Source organism: Anoplolepis gracilipes, chromosome 3, assembly GCF_047496725.1.
Source record: "Anoplolepis gracilipes chromosome 3, ASM4749672v1, whole genome shotgun sequence".
NCBI classification, from domain to species: Eukaryota; Metazoa; Arthropoda; class Insecta; order Hymenoptera; family Formicidae; genus Anoplolepis; species Anoplolepis gracilipes.
In genome coordinates, this window is record NC_132972.1 from 14,123,757 (window position 1) to 14,146,902 (window position 23,146).

Sequence of the window (23,146 nt, forward strand, 5' to 3'; positions counted from 1 at the left end):
TTTAAAAATTCTCAGATTAACAGCAGTATGCAAATATTGCTAATATTATAAAACATTTATGCAGATGAAAGCTTTTGATAATTTCACTTTTTAAAGTCATTATTGTTTAAAAACAAGTAATCTCTGTTAATAGTAGTAATTTTGGAAAACAATTTATAATTTATTATTTATTATTTCGAATATTGAAAGAATTTAGGGAAACATGTATTAATTATTAAAGGATTAAAGCTATTATATGTGTCAAGCCCGCTTCTTAAGCAGTTATAAATATAATTTAAATTCTATTTCATCATTACGCTTTCATTATCAAGAAGCAATTATATCTATGATGGTATGACAATTAATTAACAGCATTTCTTATATTTTTATGAATATTTCGCAGAACTCTTGCTCAATTAACATAAGTCGTATTGACGAGGACGATGTTACGAGCAAATTTACATTTCTGTTGATCACAAGTCGACTGACAATTCGGCTCACAAGAGTCTTTGACAGAATTTTCGAAATGTTGGAAGGCTCTTCGTGCGTGTCCTCCATCTGTCGAAGAGGTAGAAATACCTTGGTGCCTCTCATCCTGCATAACGCACCAAGGAGAATATAATGTGTTGTTTACGCGGTTGCCAGTGCATGCTAACGCAACCTATTCTCATTAGAAACTCGTAAAACCCAGAGACGTTCCTTGTAGCGAGGATGGAGAAAGGTCCGACGTAAGATCTAGGAACGAGGAGAAGGCGAAGGTAGAAACCAGTTTCCTGGGCGTTACTCCTTCAAGCAAAGAGGAGTACCTTTTTCCCAATATGAAAACCACGTCACGGACAAATAGATACTGCTACAACTTGCGACCCTTTCATACCGGTCGCTTCGTGCACAATCGTAAAAGAAAATGCGTCAGCACGCGCACGGTTTCCTATTTCACGATCATTTATAGAATAAATCATAGAGTTGTTTACTACTTTTGAGAGCTACTGAGAAAGATCACCGTCGAGATTAACGCCTTACTTCGGCGAAAGCATATTACACACTAATACATTTGTACCTGTCTTTAAACGATAAATCTATAGATTAGAAACATTGAAAAAAATTTTCGTATATCTCAATTTAAAAAATTTACATTTTTTGTTATTTTTTATGTTAAAAATAATACCGCGTAATATCTTTATTATAATTAATTTCCAGAATTTTTATCTCTTTACAAGGAAAATTAAAATTAAAAGTTTGATTAAATATTAACGAAAAATTTTAGAAATTACTGTCTAATATATTATCTGTAATTAATGGAAACTTTCATAAAATGCAACATGAAAATATTTTTCTGCAAATTATTTCATTATTGTAATTTTAATGTTCAAAAGAATTTACTAAAAAAAATAGAAGCCACATATATTATATTTACGAAGTTGAATATGATTTGTGGCGTTAGGGTCGACAAGCGAATAATTGCGCATGCGAGATGCAGATTTATTAGAAATCTGTTGAAAGCAATCGATCTCGCACTCGGCCACGCATTACGCCATAAGGGGATAAACCAAAGTGTAATAAGGCTCGATGAGGAGAAGGTCAGTTCCTCAAGCGGTGTTTACCGGCCGCTATGCGCGTGTAGTTCTCTCTGGCGGCAATCCGATGTCCCTATCTCTCTTCTTCGATGTTTTGCATCGTAAAAGAAACCAGAGACGGAGAAAGGGGGAAGGGGGAAGGGGGAAGGGGGAAGGGGGAAGGGACGTAACAGGCGCCAGGTTCATTAACCCGTCGTATGGACATCGTTGCAAGAAATGCAATTCGCCAGCTGACGATACGCTTAACTGCAACGAATTAACCATGATGCAGGGTGTACCGGATAAGAGGATGGAGGAGAATCTCTAATGCCAGAGGAAACGCGCCCGATAGAGATACCTAATGCGAAGGGGAATAGACGCAGACATCGTGGAGCTTACGGATTTTTAATTTCTAATTATTGCGTAATAACCCTGCACTCTGACCTCCGACACCGGCGTGCAGACCTTATGTTTCGATAGAGCGCGCATGGCTAAGACTTAGTTATGGGTTGCGATAATTGCCAATTTCCATGGGTTCTCCTTCTAGTTTCCGATAGAACTCACATGTGTCGGTTGATTCCGGTAGTAAGCTATGTTCATAATAAAAACTGTAAGATATCTTATATTATATATCTTTTATAAAAAGGCATTACTCCGTTTCGTATAATATGTGTCATTCGCTCCTTCTAATTATGTGTAATTTGTTTGACAATAAAAATATACGATTGACGAGGGAGACAACAAAAGACACGTAAAATCATTGATACTTTGTAAAAGATTACGTTCAATAGTCGCGCATTTTTACATTCAATTTCTGCTCGTACGATACGACAGCTCAAGTTAAAAATCGCAGAAGCCGTTGTGGAGATACCTTAAACCTGGTCCATCTGCACTACGGCACAGATCATAGAGAATGCAGCTCGTGCAGCCAATATCCACTTTGTAATCTGTGCACAGACGCTTCCTACACGGATGCACGCGGAGAATCGCAGGTAGGATAGGTAGGATAGGTAAGGCAGGTACGGGAACAGGATAGGTGGATTCCTAGGTATGCGCATCTCTTTTGGCCGCGTTGCACATGCGAGCTGGGTATCTGATTCCCCGACGGAAGTCCCGTTCTTGCTCAATAACGCAGACGATCTGCCGGGAATAATGATTGTTTCACGGGCAACGGATTTGTACGTACAATACAGCAGACGAGTTCTCGTCCTATGAAGCATCCATGTATCGCTCTCGTAACGTTCGCTAAAATTAATCTCCCAGATAAAGAACGGTAACACACACTCATTTCCTCCGTGATGGAAATCGTTTTCATTTAAAGGACTTTGGCGCGAGGAAATGGAATTGATTTTTATCACACCGGCAAACTACGTACCGCTATACATCGCATCTAATGTTAAGTCTCAGCGGATGTGAATAAATTCCGCGGAGTACGTGTTTACGTGTGTATGCGTGCGTGCGTGCGTGCGTGTGTATGTCGGATCGCTTTGTATATTCAAACGATCAATGATAAAGAGTGATATGGATTCTTAATTAGGAGTTAATAGTCAGTTGTATTGCAGGTGGAATCCGTTACATTCGAGTTTTACACCTGTGTACTTGCAAATCGTCAATGTGTGAGAAATATGAGGAAATTACGTAATCGTATTACGAGAATTGAAAGAGATGGAAGAATGAGACAAAATTGAATAACGGATGAGTGAGAAAACATGCGTATGCACATTATTTCCAGTTTAGAGATGGAGAACGGTATTCAAAATTATAAACAAGTCTTTTCATATATTTTTAACATATTTCATATACGGATGTTTATAATCAACAATCAAAAAATCATTGATATAAATATTTTTTAATGGAGAAAAATATACATTATAATTATGCAATCTCTAGATCTGTTTTCTACAAATAAATCAGCATTTTTCGTCACAGATAAAACAATCGCTTCCATCACCATTTATCGATATTATGAACTCTGGCAATTAATATACATACGTCGGCATAACACGTGTAAGATTTGCGTCACGTCGGCATTCGGAATAAAACGATAACGATGATATCTGCAAACATGTAATAAAAAGGAACATCGAACTTTGACGCCAATGTATATTACGTCAAGAGTAGTTCATCAAGATCAATTCTAGATCACAAAGAAATGATTCTGTCGGCAATCACCTGCCCCATGTGCGCAGTTATACTCGACGACAGGTATTGCACCTGTAATACACCTGCATCCGATCGCGCGATTCGGAAGGAATTTATCGCCCCGCGCCGATTATCGGAAGTTTATCTGCATTGTCAAGAATTGCAATGCAAGATTTATTATCAATACAAATTTGCACGCGTTGCAGACAATCAATTACATTTTCCATAACATTTTTGTTGTATCGTTGTTCTCGCCAATATACTAATATTATTCTCAAATAATTTATCTTTGTATCAATAATAATGATTATTCGATTATTATATTTTATATAGAAGATTAAAATTAATGTCATTTAGAAGAGATAACAAAGACAGAAAAGATGCTTCGCTCAGAGAAAACTTAAAACAAAGAAAATGCTAGAATAAGACTAGACGAAATTCTTGTGAACTGGTGGTTTGTCATTTAATTATCGATCATTATACATATCGTGAGCAAAGTAAAATTTATGATGACCACTGGTTAATTCACCAATGGCCAAAAGTAAGAAAAGTAGACAGGAAATAAGGGCGAGTTCAATTTAACGTAGCCGGAGTTTCGTTTAATTGTTATTTACGACAAACGATCACGCGATTGTCGAGAGAAAGGAAAAAGACGCCATTTGTCGACGATAAGTGCGAAAGGGGCAAACTGAGGTAGAGAACGTAAAGACGTATGGCTGATTTAGAGGACTATAATCCGCGACAATTATCACCACATCGAGATATGGCTTTAAGTCACGCGGGTTTCTAAATTTATCGCCCTGTCTGACATTAAAGCGCACATGTGAAAAAGAAAAGTTTCACCTTTTTCGCAATATAATGTCGTGAAAATAAACGATAACAACCGATTAATTTGCATTCTATGTAGTCGCGATAAGTAAAACTGATACACTTTCACAACCAGGAATAAAACAAACTAATCTGTACTATTCATTTACAGCCATTAATTAAAGAGAAGTTTCATAGTAATTAAACCTTGTAACTTTTTAACACATTTGTATTTTACGATATTAATCTACTATTTTTTTTCTCTACTTGCGTTAGACTTCTTCTTCAGAATTCTGTTTTATTCGTCTTTGCTAATAAATATCTGAATACATAGGGAAAATTACATGAAAAGGAATCGAGGCATCCATAAAGTCGTACGCGCAAGCATCCTTTTATCCGTAAGGAAACACAGTATCGACTTTATAGCATGCACTGTAGAGCTACTCGACCCGTTAAAAGAACATAGTCATGCACTTCGGCAGGCTAAATTCGAAACGGTCTGCACGTTACGGGGATATGCATTTATACCGCATCTATGCGTCTGGCGCGTACGCCGCGCGTTCGACACGCCGTACGTTATGCACCTTGCGCACTCTCGAAGCCTCTCTCCCCCGCGCAACGGTCTTTTAGAGACGGAATGCCGGAAGTTTCGATATTTTTATCCAGGCGGCGTAAAAGCCGCGACTACAATCCGCCATGCAATAAAATCGGCGACAAGCCGTGAATTCGTGACACGACGCTCATAAAAGGATTTATGCGAACGTTCGAGAGAGATAGAGGAAGAGATATAAAGGGAATGAGTGAGAAAGAGACAATACGACGTGGCTGACGTCGAAAACGTTATCAATGACAGAATATATGCATACGTATGCATTTAAATTGCATGACCCGGCGGATAATATTTATTTGCACAACTCTGTTGCAAAAGTCAGCGGTTACTGAGCAAAATAATGTATGAGAAAATATCTACATTTTTCAAAATAGCTGAGTTAACAAAAGAGCCAGAAGCGAATTTTATTTGTGTTGCATAAGATAAATATTATTAATAAGATAATATATTATTATCATAAATCATAAATTTTAAAGATTTCTGTAGAATTTTGCATTTAGTATTTTATACTAACATTTAAGATTATTTTAAAAATGTACTCCAGATAAAGCACATGTTATTACTATGCACGTGTATTAGTGTGTTAAAAGTTATGTCAACAGTAAAGAATTTTTCATCACACAGAATTTTAATATATACAATAAATCAAATAATATAAGTTGCAAAAATGCACTTTTGTATAAATACATTTATTAGATATACATTTATTAGATATCATATACCTCGATATTATTATAAATTCCGGCTTGACAGCTTTATAACTCTATTATTCTTATCATAGAATCTTGCAGATCATAAACGAGGCTATGTTAGTAAAGACATTCCAGACGGTATATAGTAATAAACCTATTTGTAATTGCAATTTTCGCATGACATAAAAATAATCAAGCCAGATTAAGCCGATATGTATGTTTAAGAAGGATTTACACTATGTTATAAAGACATGATAGAATACACAAATAAGTAGCATATTTTATCAAATTATAATATTTTATTTTTACTAAAAAAATAAAAAAACTGCACATAAAAAATATAAATAAATCAAATTTTGAATAACTGAATAAATTTTATTTTAAATAAAATTTTCAATGTGTTTATATTAATGAAAAAAAAATATATGCATGTATAAAATATTCAAATTGATTTTTAGTAATTTTATTATTTATTTCATATTTAAAACTGCATAATTTTTATATTAATCTTCTCATAAACTGTAGTAAATAAAAAAAATGTTATTATTTTAAATTATTAATAAAATTCTTCCCATTCGTAAATCTTTGCAAAATTTTACTAAAATTGATTAATTTAAATTCTCACTATCGCTTTTTCTTTCAAATTTTTTGAAAGATTCCATCCAATTTAAATATTGTATAGATGTCAATTAATTTTAATCAGAAAGTTCGAATGTGGAAACCTACCTTAAAATATCTGCATAGTTTTATTACGAAATATGAGAATGTGCGAAATATTAGAATTAACAATTGTATGATTAAAATCATACAATTTAGATTTTTAATGACTTTTTAACCTCAACAGCTTTAGTTATCAACGATCTACATTTGATTTAAATGTCAGACACGTTTGAATGTACTTTCAATATCCAGATAATCAATTGCATTTCGCGCATAATAGAGATTATAACATTGCCGGAAATAAATTTATATCTCTTACAAGAGAGATGAGCCTATCGTAATAGCGACATACGAGCGCAATTAACAAAGCAACTGATAAGATTAATGATTTTGGAGCTTGTATATATGTAATCTTAAAAATTATCATTTTAAAATAATTATTTTTTTCTCTAGTGTAAAGAATTATAATCATAGACTTAATCAATTTTAAGACTAAAATATCGTGTTAATAATTATAAATTTTTTGATTGTAATATAATAGTATAAATATTTATATAAGTCTATCAGCAAAATAAAAGATTAATTATTAAAATAATTAGAAATTGTTCTAACAAGTGTTCAAACAGATTTAACATAGAGATTAATTTCCATTACAAATTTTGACATTAAAAGATTTTAGAAAAACTGTAGGTGTGCAAAAAAAGCACGTATGATAAAAGAATGTCTTTTTGATTAATCTTGCAAACTGTGTTTAAATGCTTGGCTCGTTTTTTCGCGGAAGATTCGATATCTCGAAGGAGAAAGAATTGATTCAGGATGCGATAAAGATTGAGAGAAGTGCAAAGATCTTATTGTTAGTACAAAGCAAGAACGACAAAGAAATTGCATCACCGTGCTAAATTTCAGACATTCGAGATACGTAATCAATCTTCAATCGGTACACAATTGATTGATTCCTTTCTTATGTTGCATTGATGTTTTGATTTGAATAACCACAAAAGGTAGTTTCCACCAAAGTTAAATTATGAAATATCTATATATATCTTTGTATAAAAAATATGAATAATGTAATTTTATTCAATTTTTTTATATATTGAGAAACAAGACACTTTGATTGTAATTTAAAACTTTCATTTTTATAATAAAAAATAAATTGTATAATTTATTGTGTTAGATAGCACCGATTAATCAAATTAAATTTGACAGTTTAATACTTTATAATGCTCTTATTATAATTATTTTTTATATAATTATTTTATTTTATGATAATTTTTAAGTGGTTATTGATAAATATTTTTACCGTCATATATATCATATATATAATTTTACACGTGGCTTTCCATGTATATTCTATAAAAAATATTATTTAAACTCACCGTGATGTCTTCGGACCGTTATAACCCTTTAAAGAACGATGTTCTTCTAAATGGTCGAAAAGATTCTTCAATTCAGAGAGCTGCTGATTCCTTTCTATCATCGAGTTTTTCAGAATCTAAAATATATAGACATAAGATACATAAATATATATAAAATAATACATACATGTATATAAAAAAAAGTTGTAAACTGTATGATGCTACAATTTCTATACAGATAAGTTTATAAATTTATTTAAATTTTATCTTTTTTCTTCACCTTCTCTCTTTCTCTCTCTCTCTTTCTCTTTTCTTATATTATTTATCTAAGAATTTACCCATACAGTTAGTTTATTTATTTTAGAAACAAATAAAAATTTTATATATGTAAGAAACAAATAAGTAAAATAAGAACAATAAGTAAAACGGAAATTATTACACGTATATGTAACTGTAAACATATGTTACAAATATGCTAAAAAACTGTGAGTTTCTTTCCATATAAATTACATATCAATTTAAAAGTAATCAATATATAACTGCAGTTTTATAAGCATTAGAAATAACAGTATGAGTATTTACGTATATACATACAATTTTTGTTTCAAAATATATAAATATTCCAAAAAATTAGACTATTTTATCAAATAAATTACTCCCACGGATACTAACACTATATTATAGTTAATATTATTATTATGTACATAGAAAAATATTATTTTGCTATAATTGTAAAGAACTATTCAAATATTTTTTTTGTTTACATTTAGAAATAAAAATTTAAACTATGGATTAATTTAAAGAATTAGCAAAAAAGATATCATACAATTAGAAAGAGAATTGCGTCATTCAACTTTAATCGTGCCAATCTTGTCCTTCACTGTACACGGCATAGAGCAAGACTGAAATACAAAAAAAAAAAAATATAAAGACCAGAACGAAAGATGGAAAGAGAAGAAGGAGGGAAAGAAGGAGGAGAGTCGAGTAGCGCGGATGAGTAAAAAAAAAAAAAAAATCGGAACCACCGCGCTCCTCCTTGAAAATAAAATCGGTTTTCCGATAACTGGTTATTTGCTCGCACAAGTGGCTCGCTGACTGGGCGAGCACGTCGGAAGCGGTTTTCGCGTGTAATATTATCGAGTTATCGGTAGGATAGGAGAGCATTGATCGCCGAGTAGAGACCGGGGGAAATGGACGAACGCGAAGAAAGAGACCGTAAGGGGGTGCTTGCGGGGAGTGAAGAGGGAGGGAGGGAAAGATCGGTGGATAGAATAGCAGGAGGAGAGAGATGTGCTGAGGGTAGACGAACGTGCATTGCACGAGTACAATATATCCGCGTGATTACAATATGTCGGGGCTCGAGAGACCAATATCAACCTGAAGTCGGCTCAGCCAATGCTGATAATCCCTATTGTTGATGCCTCCACTCGACTGCCTCTCGCGAATGGATACATCTTGTTTCAAAATTTCGAATGGCTCCAACGTAGCGAATACATCGACGGAGGTGAATGATGGCAGGATAGAAAATTCTTTCTGAAGTACCTCCGAGTGATTTCGACAAGGATTTGAAAATTGCAGAAACACATGAAGTTTTCTCGATTTCGAGTGAATTGCGAGGAATCCGTCGGAAATTTTAACGAGAGAATCTATCTTTTCCACTTTTGACCTCAGAGATTTCCATACAGTTTTCAAGAACTCCGAATAAAATTCTCATTTGAATTTTTCGACTAGTAATAAGAAGTACGCCAACTACGTTCAATTCAATTCAATGTTATCGGCTACCGACCATTTTGAATTTCAAAAACTTGTATCTTCACATTAAATGTAAAATTTTCACCAGAATAATTAAATTCTTCTTAACATAAAAATATATTTTATTACAAAAAAAATGTAACACGTTGTGGATGACCTCGTTAGAAGATCTTGAGTTTCCATAAATTATTACGTACAAAGTTTTTCGCTATTTTTCTATCAAACATAATATTATTGTATATTTGAATAAATATATTCGCTTCAATTGTAGTAAAATCGAGCTTGAAAATAAATCGAAAATTATATGCATTGGTCGTTCAATCCATTATCGGATCGACGGTTTCTGCGCTTGAAACCGCGCTAGAAGAGAGGTCGGAATGGCGGATACATGAACGGCGAAAGAAATGAAACCTGTCCTCATCGTTTATGCTAGATGTCGGCAGGCTAGGCCGCCTTTCTCACATCCTACACGAAAGACGACGATGAAGCTCAGTCTCTTTCACAGCAATTATAGGTACATTCTCCTATGCCAGAGTTCTCCCACGTCCTATCGTCTTGTCGCAATATTGTCCATAGTGCACTTTACCGTTTTCCGTTAATGCATCGTGATAAATGTGCACGATTTACTTGGAGAATTAGTATAAAGAAAATGTCTCCATAGGTGTATTCTCATTTGTCGCGGCTGATTTATCGTTCTCGATCACTCATGATTACTATATTTGTAAGAGTCAACGGGAGTATCGGTAAAAGCCAGCCCCTCTCCCTCCCTCTCTCTCTCTCTCTCTCTCTCTCTCTCTCTCTCTCTCTCGAGGAATTAACGCTACATTACATATAATCTAATTATAATTACATGTATATTCTATCGAATTTTTTGTACAAATGTATTACACTGTGCTTTAATGACAAAATGTTTGTAATTCTTGATATTAATTATATCTACTTATAATTTCAGGATTGCCGAAGGAAGTTCGTCCACCTACAGAGTTGTAAGTTTTATGTGTAATGCATGCTTGTTTGCAGAAAAATGCGATTCCTTAAAAATGTAATAGTATAATTATATATGGCATCTAAATAGTATTATATTTAGAGAGTAATTATTTTTGTCCATCTCATACTTTAATTTTAAAAATTCTCGAATGACTGTTATCATTATATTAGATTAATAATTCTATTATAAAGATGTGTAATTTTTTGGTACATTTTTTCTATTTTTGTGACGATACTCTTTCAAAATTATACGATAAAATTAAATTCGTAGTTTAGCAGAAGACCGAAAACAAGTAGCTTAAGCCATCAAGATTGTTTTTCCGTCATTATTTTTTCTGGCGCTATTCTCCTACCGATGCTGTCATATACCTCATTCACCTAGAAGCAGCCATCTCGATTTACGATCCCTCGGCTCTCATCTTCGTGCATAGAAGAGCGTACGACAGGTTTCCTATCTTGCGCCTCCACGGAAAACATTCCACATTCCGATAAAAATGATGGACGATGCAATTTGAGCACCTTTCTTGCGCTAGAGGAATTAAAAGGCTTCATCGTAACTTGTGACGTGTTTGATACGATGGTACATATAAAAAAAAGTGTTCATTAAAATAATTTAATGAATCGAATGGTATTAATGAAAGCGACAAAAAATTGTTTCCCTCATTATTAATGGCAATTGATCAAAAGATTAAGATAATGAAAACAAGTTGTACAGTTATTTAAAGATATTCACATATTTAAAAAAAAAAAAAAAAAAAAAAAACCTATACGCGATTTATAAGAACGAGAAGCCTGTAATTTCCTGGATTTTAATAATTACGTTTATCACAGATAAACGCAAGAAATAGGGTTCGAGTAATTATTATTACTACAGATATATTGTAATTGAAATGTGAGATTTCACGAAAAGATAGCTGTCCCTTCCGCTGTTTAATTCAGAGCTATCGCTAACGCTTAAATGTATACATCCCGATCTCGCGATAAACGATCGATTTAATCGGTGCGTAATTCAAAGATTAAAAAAAAAAAAAGTTCAACGTGCGGGATATCCAGATACACACACTCTTGTAATACCAACCGAAATGCAATATATGAAAAATAATTTAGGGACCGGTTTAAAACATCGAATGCAACGCGCATCTGTTTACATCGAGCATAATTAATATCAATATTTAATTTCGAGATCTGTCGATCGTTACAACAGTAGTTAATTCGATCTCTTCCAATCCAAAGGCCGATCCCGCGATCGCATATGATGCTTATCGGCAAATATATAGTCTGATAAGACCGTGCATCTGACTTTGTAATCGTTTCTTTTGTAAGAGATTGCTTATGCCAGGAGGCGTGTCCAATTAACTGCGGTGACAGAGGCTACAATATTAATTAATGGGACGAGATAGATGCAATACGTGTACGCGCGGACGCAATCGGATTGCAACTTTAATCCTCACTATTTTTTATCATCAGTTGTATAGAAGCTGTCGCACACAGATCTCGTACTATCACTCGATAAATTGTACACTTTTCGCATCTTCTTCGCAGAAAAACCATCGCGAAACTGCGTCGATAGGCGTAAAAAGGGTTATATCCTCGGATGACTTTTCAATGAAATTGTTCTCATATTCACTTTATCTAGAGTATTATTCGCAATAGAAAAGTTTATCTTACTTTAAAACGGTTGCTGTTTCGATGAGAAATATGACAATATTTATCGAAGCTCGTACGTTATAGTGATTAAATTCTATTGTAATATAAAATTATCTTTTGATATTTTTAATATAAAAAAAGATGGCGAAATAAATAATAATTAGCAAATTAAAGCAAGCAAAAAATTAATTTATTAGTTTCTTTTATAGATATATAAAGAAGTGTCACTTGATTAGAATCTTCAAAGCCCGAGGTATTAATTTATGACTTATTCATGATGGCATTCTCACGATTCTTATCATTCACGAATTTTTAATGCCCCATCGACCTTATCCACATGCTGTTTTAGTGTCGTTTAAATTTTACAGCAGAGTAATATCTACCTGTCCGGACTGCAGCGGAAACTGCCTCAGATTTCTCGAATACGTATTCGTATTTCTGTCCGTCCGCCGCAGTATGCACGTAGGCGCCAAAGTGGATGCGCGCATAAATTCGCTCGCGGTACGTTAAAAGATGTGAAGTGATTTCGAGCGTGCGCCGCATAACAGGGCGAGAAAAAGGTACGCGTCTTCGCGAGTTACATCCGAGTAAACGCGAGGCCGTCTCTCCTCCGTCGTGTGTATATGGTAAAATATACTTGGGCAAATATTGAAACTAAATACAATTTTCGGGTCGTTTTTTTTATTCATGATATACCCCACGTCGAGTTACGCACCGCAAAACGTTAATAATGAGTTGTTAACGATAATAAGTGTTTCCGATAAACTTATTATATACACTGCGATAGTTAAACGGCGGTGACTTGTGTCCGCCTGGACATTTTATCCTTGTGTTCTACATATCATATCGCAAGTACACGCTGCGTAAATTATAGCCTGCCGGACGTCCGTGATACGAAAAGTGACACGAAGAAATTGGTGGTATTGTAACGTTTACTTTCACTCTAAGCAGCCGGTTATTTCCAAAAGTATACCCGCGCGCGCAGTAATTGCCGAGTTGACGGTCCGTTGCGCAACGAAAACAGCGGTTCGGTTAAATCTTATCGCGTGTGCATTGTTGAGTTAACAGTAATTGTAGTTTACGGAAACAGCTCGCCGTGGCTACCGGCGACGTATAAAATAATTATCGCGATTCGCTGTTATGATTTTCGTGGGGAACGAATATCTCGAGTACGGTCTTCCTATGGCGCGGCATTCATATACGAGTACCACTTCCGTTCAAAGCGTGTTCGAGGTATATCAATCTACGAAAATAAATTTTACAATATTGCCACTTAAGCACGTAAGCCCTTTCGCTTATCTTCGTCCTTTTCCGTTACACTTGTACGTGTATATGACTGAAATTTCTTTTTATTTTTATTTTGAAAAACTCGAGATTTTAACTGCAATCAAAAGTGGGTTTAAAACGTTTTAGGCTGATATATGTTTGTGAACGTATAATAAATATTTTTAATTACTTTCATAAGAAATAAATTATAAATTTGTAGATATTATATAAGTATAAATAGAATTAGTAATAAATAAGTAATTTTGCACATTTGTAAAAATGCAGATATATTTATACAAGTAAATTTATAAATTTTGATTATATATTTTAGTCTGTCATATACGTAGAATTTTGTTCTGCATAGAAGAGGAAAAAAATAGAGTAAAATAATAAAATATAATATTATGTCGAAATAACTATGCACTAACTACATATGGAAGAATATTGTTTCTCTTTGCTTATACGATTACATAAAATTTTTAAATTGATTGAAATGAGACCTAAAATGTTCGAGTCGAATGCTCTGTTAGTGATGTACGGGGCACCTCTTAAAGCTGAGTGAGATTGATGGGTCATTTCCGATAATTATTGTCGATCCGCAGTGTGATGTGGGGATATCCTAATACCGCCTTCCCTCGGCCGTATTGGCCATTAGCATAATCACATTATGTGAGTGCATTCTGAGCGCGTGTAGGTCGATCGCGAGTGGGATAAATAGGCGGATTGCGTGCGAATAAGCTGCCTTGGAATTTCGTCTTACGGCATCGAGCGAGAGAGAGATGTAGAATGAAACACGGGAAGAACGTGATTATTTCTACCGTTTTCCCATTCCCGCCGTATAGGGCGCCGCCCTAAAATTTGTTATTATAAATTTAAACACAAACAACCACGCGGAGAATTAATATGCTAATGTAATATTCATTAATTATCACGTACTTCCGTGTAATCGTTAAATCGCTGTCTAAAGCCTGATGTACGATGGTCTTGAAAATGTAGATGAACTTTTCTTTTACTCTTTTTCGTAATAAAAGAAGTTATTTAGTCGTATGGCCAACATGCCGATCCCAAACATATTAATCCAGAAAGAACAAATTACAAGACTTTAATGATAATCTGGTCGTCGCCGTCGTATTAAATATTATCCAAGTCCGTAATTATGTTCTATAAATACGAAGCAGAAACGGGTATTCGTATCGTCGCATGTGAGGAAAATTTTTATCTATTCTAATTCTCAATGAATTCTTATTACGCTAGAGCAACCAATTATAAAGAGAACCACGGGTTATGTGCAACAATTTTCCGTATGTCCGCCCATAAACGTGGACGCTCATCCAATCCTCGGGCACTAAGAAATTAGGCTCTCTCGCGGAGAAAGTCGGCGTTTAACAAGGGCTTTGAAAATCGCGCACGGATAAAGGTTAACCGCGGTGGGGGAAGATAAAGCGGGGAAAGGATCGTTACAGCTCATTAGCCTTATCGCCCTGTCCATCGCTTAACCTCACGCCTTTGCGCCGCGGCAAGACGGCAAGCGTCCGCGCTTCTCGCGCAGGATATCGCGGAATTTTAATAGAACATCAATTTAACGACATCGACGATTTCGTGACGGCGCCGGATCATATCGCGACGACAAAAAGAAAAATCAGCCGGTATATTCGTCGATGTAACGGAGACACGTATGAACGCGCTTGTGCACGCTCGCTTCTGTCTGATGTAAGACAATAAATTCCGCAAACGAGGGCCCCGTGGCTCGATCGAAAGGTCGCCGCGAAAGACGGAACGGCCACGGATATTCTCCGCGTGATTTATGCACCTACGAGAGATCGTGAAGATCGTCGTGACTGATTCGAAAGACAAGTGGAATAAATGCCAGGATACCGGGATCAAGTTCCACGGAAATCTGTATCGACGTTTCTCGCGGAGATTTGCCTCCTCTTTCTTTATCCCGCTTCCATTTGTATCGTGGCATGGCGAGAGATTAATTGCGACCGAATTTCATCATTATTCCACGAGTAACACACCGCGTACAATTCTATCGTATACTATATATATTTTCATGCGTTTCTCTCTCTCCCTCATTAATATTTTTAAAAAATTACGAAATTTATTAAAAATAATACCAAACGATTACTGTAAAGATAAAAAAGCGTGTGAATCAATATGTTTTGTAAAGACTTAATGAATAAATAAAAATTAATCAAACTTTATTTATAATTATTTTGTAAAATGTTAGATTACGTAATAATACACAATCGCAAAATATTCTTCTTATATTTATGTCACGCATTTTATAGAAGAGATTGAAACCAATAATGTTTCGATGAATTCAGATTTCCATGACATGGGTGCATGAAAATAATCTCTCTATATTTATTCACGACGATGGAAACGTGACAATCGAGACGTAAGGTACATTTTTTTTGTGTCTGTGGCATGAAAAATTAAATTTATCAAAGTTATATCGAATTCAATTTAACATAACCTGCCGAAATACTACGAGAAACTCCGATATTCAAATATTTCACACCATATATTTCGTGCTGTTTTAAGCAATATTAACTACAAGTATAAAAATAATTTTATTTTTTGGGGGAAAAAATTGTTAATCTTTGTCTTTATTTTATAAAATCTCTGGCGAAATAATATTGCACTGGTATGAAATTCTGATAGACCATGCATGCATTATCTTTCGAGATATTATAAAAATACATGATACTGCACTTATTTTGTAACACAGTCTTGAGAGAGAGAGAGAGAGAGAGACTTACTCCGGCGTGAATAAGTGTTTACCCTCATAATTTAAAATGCTTGCTTCTCTCTCTGGTCTCTACCTCCATAATAGATATCGACTTCATTCAAAGAGTTTCACACACTCTCAAACATCGTTAGTTAAATCTATTTTCGTCCAACGTAGGTGTCGCAGGTATTCCAGTCTACGTGTCCACGTGGGCTTTGGTTAAGTAATCATCGTCTTTCATACAATTGTCATAATTATTTGACTCCAGTCCCATATGGCAATCATTTTCGAACAAAAGCCATTTTCTTGCATTGTGCTTGGCATAATATTTGTATATCGCAATTTACTAGTTGAATATTCCTTCGCGCAACTCCTATTCCTGGCTTTCCTGTACTATAAACTCGTTCCGTTTGTTTCTCTTTAATGTAACGTCATACTCTGGTAAAAAACAGATGAAATGTAGTGACATTTGTCACGGAATATATTTATGCAATTTCGCCATTGGCCTCTATCTACGAATCCACATATGAGTTCTTATAATAATGGACGTATGATATATTTGAAAACATTTCTTATTTCAAACAGTATTTTCTTATAGAAATTACATTCTTGGAAAAACTGTCTTTTTTCTCTCTATTTTCTGTGTGTGAGTGTGTGTGTGTGTGTGTGTGTGTGTGTGTGTGTGTGTTTCACTATACATTATTATATTTTCACATAATGTTATTTATTCACATATTTAATTTATCAATTAATATTTCAAAAATATTAAATATCACCTGCTTTAATTAACGTTACCTTTTCCAAAACAAATCGCGAAAATATTACGATTTTTGTCAACTCTTTTACGACAGATATTAGCAAATTCAAAAATATTATATATGAGTTGCGTGCACGTACACACAAACAGAGAAACGGTTGGCTTACGCCGCTCCCACGGGTTCCCAAGAGGAAGATGAAAGAAGAGCGCTGATACCGCGTGCAGGAGAAGGCAATCATCTCTCGCGAAGGAGACTGCAGAAAGAGAGAGAGAGAGAGAGAGAGAGAGAGAGAGAGAGAGCCTTCGCGTGTAGCCTCAAGACGCAGCTACAGTCGGATGATTCGATTTGATGGCATTAATCAGCGATGAGCTGGCGCGGATTAAAGTCGCGCCTTCGAGCGGTATAACGTTTCAATTTACCGCACGAGCATTCGGAAAGGTACACGGGTCGAACGGCTAATACCGTCGACCATCTATAATTTAGTCATCTTCATTTGTATTCGCGAGTTTGATGCGAATAGCGCCGGGTGTCGTTTGTTATCTGAATTCCCAAAGCGCTTTGCGGATTATTAAGTTAGAGATAGCCTTACGATCACCTCGGTTTTAATAGTTCACTTTAAACGAAAAATTATATAACGGTTAATCGTCATGCATATTAAAGAGGAAGAAAGAGAAAGAGAGAAAAAGGAAAAAACAAGTGTATAACTTAGATATTAATTAGATATTCAAAAATCATTAATTTAAATAGAAAAATGTACATTCTTTAGTTTACTTTAAATATTATACAATTATAACTATAATTTCAAGAAAAAAAAAAAAAAAAACTTAAGATTGGTTTCTTTAGATATGATAAATATTTTATAATTGCGACTATTTTTTAAATGATTACTTTTTTTTGCCTGAGAGTTTCGTACAATTTGAAAATAAAATTCGACATCAGTTTTATTTTAAGCAATATTATCGCAATTATTTTCATTAAATCTTTGATGTTTGATATCTGACTAGCTCATAGCACAGCGGATTAAGAATGATCGATAAGAGTATTGTGAAATGGATCATTCTCCACGTAGAACGCCAGTGTTGTATTGATCGACGATAGGTGTATTTAAATGTATTCTATTCCTCCTTTTATGCGCTTCATTACAGTGGACATTGCAAGCAATCGTACATGTGATATGTGGGATAGTAAATTGTAAACCGGCTATTGCTTCACTAACACAAATGAAAGTTTTGTATCGGCGGTGCGAAAATGACAGCCCTTTCCAACAGAGTTGAATGTAATTTCTAGTTAGTAATTAATGGTCTCGCCATACGTGTAAATAATGAATTGCGCAATCATCATTACGTTTAAGTATCATACCGCGCGAATCACTGGTTTTACTTTCAGTTATTTCAACAAATGATTTGCTTCCATTAGAGGATGAATTATTCAATGCCGATTTTTATCATAAAGTAAGAAATTTCAGGCTATATTTTTTTGTTTCACAAAAAATGTAAATATTAAAATATAAAATAAAAGTAATCAACTTTTTTATAATTAATCTAACTTTACTATATAAAAAATCAAGTTTAACTTCAGACAGCACGTAACTGTTCTGTAATAGATTAAAAATTTGTGTGCACAGTTGTAACTTATTGGTTTCAAAATAATTCTCGTAAAATAATGAATGCAAAATGTTTAAATTCCGTTTCCTTTCTGACATAACTTTCTTTGCAAGACTTTTCAATTTACGCGCGATTTAGGCTGTTCATGCAGCTGCGAAAGGTATTAATGAACTTCTTTTGTTCCGAAGTTTCTTATTAACACCTCGATCATTCTTTGTTGACGCTTGTTAGAATCATTACTCATCAAAATTCGAACGCAGCTGTGGGACATCGGTAGCTTTCTCCTTCCTCCCTTTGCTTTTCGTCTCTCTCTTATGTCTCATTCGCACGCAAATTCATCAGTACACATCGATCTATCGACGTCGCATCGTGCAACAACGCAGTAAACGAGGAATAAAAGGAGACGCGTGTTTAATGCACGCGAAACTTTTTACCACGACTTGTCGATCCACCTTCTCGTCGCGCGCGCCGGACAAAATGAAGAGAAGGTAGAAAAACTTTTCCCGACGAAACTTGAACCTGAACATCCTCCTCTCCTCACCGATATCCGTCTTCTGATCTTCAGGAACGCGGTTAATACCCGGATAATCTGTGCGCTTGTTCTCATAACGAGCTCGACCGAGAGGAGTCGCGAGAGATTATTCAAATTAGAAGCAACGGACCATTCCGCGCACAACCTTCTAGAAAATTACTTTCGATCACTATTCTATCATGAAAGAAGGTAGGATTCTGATATAATTGTTATTAGGAACGATAATAATCGATAAATATCGGAACATGTTGACATTAAAGATCGTTGAGAATCATTTATAGCACGGTTTAAGAATACAGTATTTTGATATAACATTGATTATGCAATTACAGATAATACAATCATCCGCATGCCTTCATTTAACAGTCTAAAAAACGATAGGCATATTATAGTGTGATGTCTTAAAAAATATATGTAAGAGAATCAGAACGTGAACCATCAATTCCGAGGATCGAGTTAACTTATATTGTAATATCATATATTGTAATTAGAACCTATCAACGAACTGAACGCGTAGGTTTTTGAAATTTATTTTTTTCCGCATTCAATAATGACTACTCCTAATTGCATATTTAGCATTATCCTGTGACAGTAAAAAAATGTTTAAGATAAGAAGATGAGCAAAATGAAAGATATGTGTTCTCTTTACACACATTTCTTTTGTTCTCTGCAACTTGATGTTAAAAAAAATGTTACCTATTTAAATATAAAATATAAGTATTTATAATTCGCAATTAAACTTCATATAAATGAGTCAAAAAATCCTGTTTGCAAATCACGAATAGAAAGTACAAGCCAAATAATGTTGTTTTGATAATGAAAAATTATATTTATATGACTGTATTATCTAAACGACTCTATTTTATATATGTTTTAATACCTGATAGAACAGAAAACAGCACTGTAATCAACAAGTTTCTTTATGCCTTAAATTTATTAGCTAGCTGTTTATAGACAAAGTTAATTCATGTATATTGGTGAACGCCATAATCATAAACTGCAGCGTAATTATTCATTAATTATTTCCTTTAGCTTCCTCCGCAATCATGCATATTTAATGTTGTTATAAAGAAAGATTTATGTTTCAAATTACGTACATGATTAATAGCCCATATTAGAGAAATATGTATGATCGATTTACATAGTTTATACAATAGAATTATTCGCGCATTATCATTTTTGTATCTGTAAATGTTAATTATATATTATATGATCCTATTGTTAAATCCCACATACAATATATTACTCAAAAAATAAGTAAATGCGATAAATGAAAAGCAACATTAATTATCTTTTGTATACATTATTATGTGTACGTGTTTTAAAATAGAAAAATATATAAATTTTGTATGTATAGATATATTTTATATAAATTTATATTTTTCTATTTGAAAGCATGTACACATATATGTATAGTATTTTTAATATTTGAAAAAAAAAAAATTTTTTAAATTAATAGTAATTATTTAATAAAAACCAGCATTTCTTTTTATTTTTATACCTCAAGAGAAACTACAAATATATAAATCATTTTATATACGTATTAATTAAATAAGTAAATTAGAAATAAATGATTAATGACGTATTAAATTGTGATAGTCTTTATTAGATGCAAACATGTCAACGTAGTGCGCAACATGCGCTTTTGTCAACATATGCCAATATTGTCGAAACAACGATATTAAAGTCTTAAGAGACGCTTATAAGGTTGTAACTTTAGGTCATCATCTTATACGTCATTGTGTCATTAATAATCATAAATAAGCGCGTTTACCGTTCTCTTGCACAGTAGAAGTCTGGAACTTTCATCGGTATAGGTATAAGCTCTGCCTCATTTTCAATTACACGGAGGTGTGGAGAGAGCGACGTTTGGTGCTATTTCGATCCCTTTCCCTTGCTTCGATGTGTACCAGCAATTAATACTTTATAAATCAATTTTGATCCAGTGCACGAACAGCGCGATTCGATTAGGTTCGCCTTTAACTAACGCGCCGCGATTACGCGAACCACGACCGCTCCTTCGGGGATGGAGAGGGAGAGAGAAGTTCCCCTTTTGGTGTAATAATAGCCCGAGAACCGAGGATAATTGCTACCCTTCCCGCGTGTAGAAATGGCCATTCTCACTCAAGATAATCGATCACAGTCGCACGATTAATAAACGATAAAGTCGCTGAACTTTGCCCTTCGCCGCCCACCACTTTCCTTTCTCTTTCTCTCGTCATCCTTTTTTTCTTTTTTCATTTTTTTTTATTCCGGTCACTATAATCCAGAAAAACTCCAAGAGTGCGAGGTACATAATACTTGCGCACTTTTGCTTGCCGCAGTGTGCGTATCCATGATGAATCTATCCACGAGAAAATCCATCATGTTTTTTTGCCACTAATTTAGGATTATTATACGTGGGAAATATAATATAATTTTACAGTGTGTTTAAAATGAAGATAGCATTGTTGTCTGTTTTAAACGTTTCGTGTAATATCATAGACGATTCAATAACAATAAATTACTTTACTAGAAAAATTTCAAAAGCAATGTATCATGTCAAAGCAATGATAAATCACTTGAATGATCGTATAAATTTGTATTCATATACACGTTAATTAATAGTCCATTACAAAATTTCTCATTAAATAATCTCATCTGATTTTAATTTCTCGTTTTGAAGGTTAATATAATCATTCCTTTTTTTCAAGTGTATGTTTTCTTGTCATTATTCTCCGATAATGATTGATAATTGATGAAAAATTTACAAACAGATTTGATATTTTATATCATACTAATATTGGATATGGATTCTATGAAAAACAAATATAATGTGAAAATAAATTAAAAATGATATATCTTCAACTGTAGGAAATAAGATATAAATAAAGTTTGTTTTCACATAATTTCAGTTAATTTTTACCAAGAGATTTTATACGAGAAATAAATTATTTAGTTTATTTATTTAGGTAATTTTATAAAATTTCTGCATTTATATTAATGAATAAAATATATCTTACATTAATATATTGCACATTAAAATAAATTCAAATAATTATATCTCACTCTACACGATATTCTCTTTTCTTCATATTTAATATTTTTTTACCAGAAATTTACTTCGATTTTCAGTTGTTTTTATATTTTTTAATTTACTTTATACATATACACTTAATTAAGTGCAACAACTTTTAAAGTGCATCGTACAGTGTCGTTGTGCGCACAAGTCCAAAGGGTATAATTATACTTATATTAGTAATGGGGACCAGTTTTTCTCGGACGGTTAATCGATCACTGTCGCTCCATTAATAACCTGTAATATCGTTAAGTTCTCTGTTTGGCGGGAATGCACTCGCGACGTAATCAGTGTTGTATTACGCACCTTCGTTTATGAGCGCATACGCACGTTGATCGGTGGCAAGAACTCGGTAAAATTAACGACGTTGATTAGTAAACTCGCGAGTGTGTTTTATAATCCGTGATGTGGTGCATCATGACGGAAACACGTGGTAGCAACACTTATGTTAGTGCCGTGAAAACGTCAACTTTTACACGCTGATAATCAATTATACATATGAAAGGTAAATAAATAATTAAGCATTGATGGTAAAATAGTATCATTGCCATTTAATCTTAAATTCGATAAATATTACGAATGACACAGATAAGTGATAATATCGTGATAATATAACTTCTCAAGCGGATAATAAACGTTATGAAATAAAAGGATTGTGATAACAAATATATTTTATTTGAAAATCGAGATATTTAGATTGGATTATACTATTTCATGAAAATTTTAATGTCATAAAAAATACATAGAATACTTTTTATAATATATATATTTGTTAAGTTTAGGGGATATTCCTAATTTTTAAATAAAAATTTTTTTCATAAATGCTTATAAAACAATCAGTATATATTATGTGTCAATTTTATTACTTTGTATTTGCATAATTATATATTGCTTAATTTATAATCGTAAAACATAGATAAAGTAAATACCCATTATTCGCATTATATTTCATATACAATTTATATCTATTATTGCATAATTTATGAATCCATTTATTTGAATATATTTTT

At 33.7% G+C, this 23,146-nt stretch overlaps 1 protein-coding gene and 1 long non-coding RNA gene across 3 annotated transcripts in view; one reads left to right on the plus strand and one right to left on the minus strand.

The window, feature by feature from the left end:
• Positions 1–17,241, plus strand: part of LOC140664087 (uncharacterized) — a 95,201-nt gene extending 77,960 nt beyond the window's left edge. Inside the window, exon 3 of the long non-coding RNA XR_012046384.1 lies at positions 10,503–17,241. This is a non-coding gene — a long non-coding RNA (uncharacterized lncRNA). The remainder of the gene's footprint in view (positions 1–10,502) is intronic.
• Positions 1–23,146, minus strand: part of Mesr6 (misexpression suppressor of ras 6) — a 227,755-nt gene that overhangs the window by 133,338 nt on the left and 71,271 nt on the right. For both annotated transcript variants that reach the window (XM_072888814.1, XM_072888815.1), the window contains exon 4: positions 7,820–7,935. In XM_072888814.1, the coding sequence (XP_072744915.1) occupies positions 7,820–7,935 (116 nt within the window). The remainder of the gene's footprint in view (positions 1–7,819; positions 7,936–23,146) is intronic.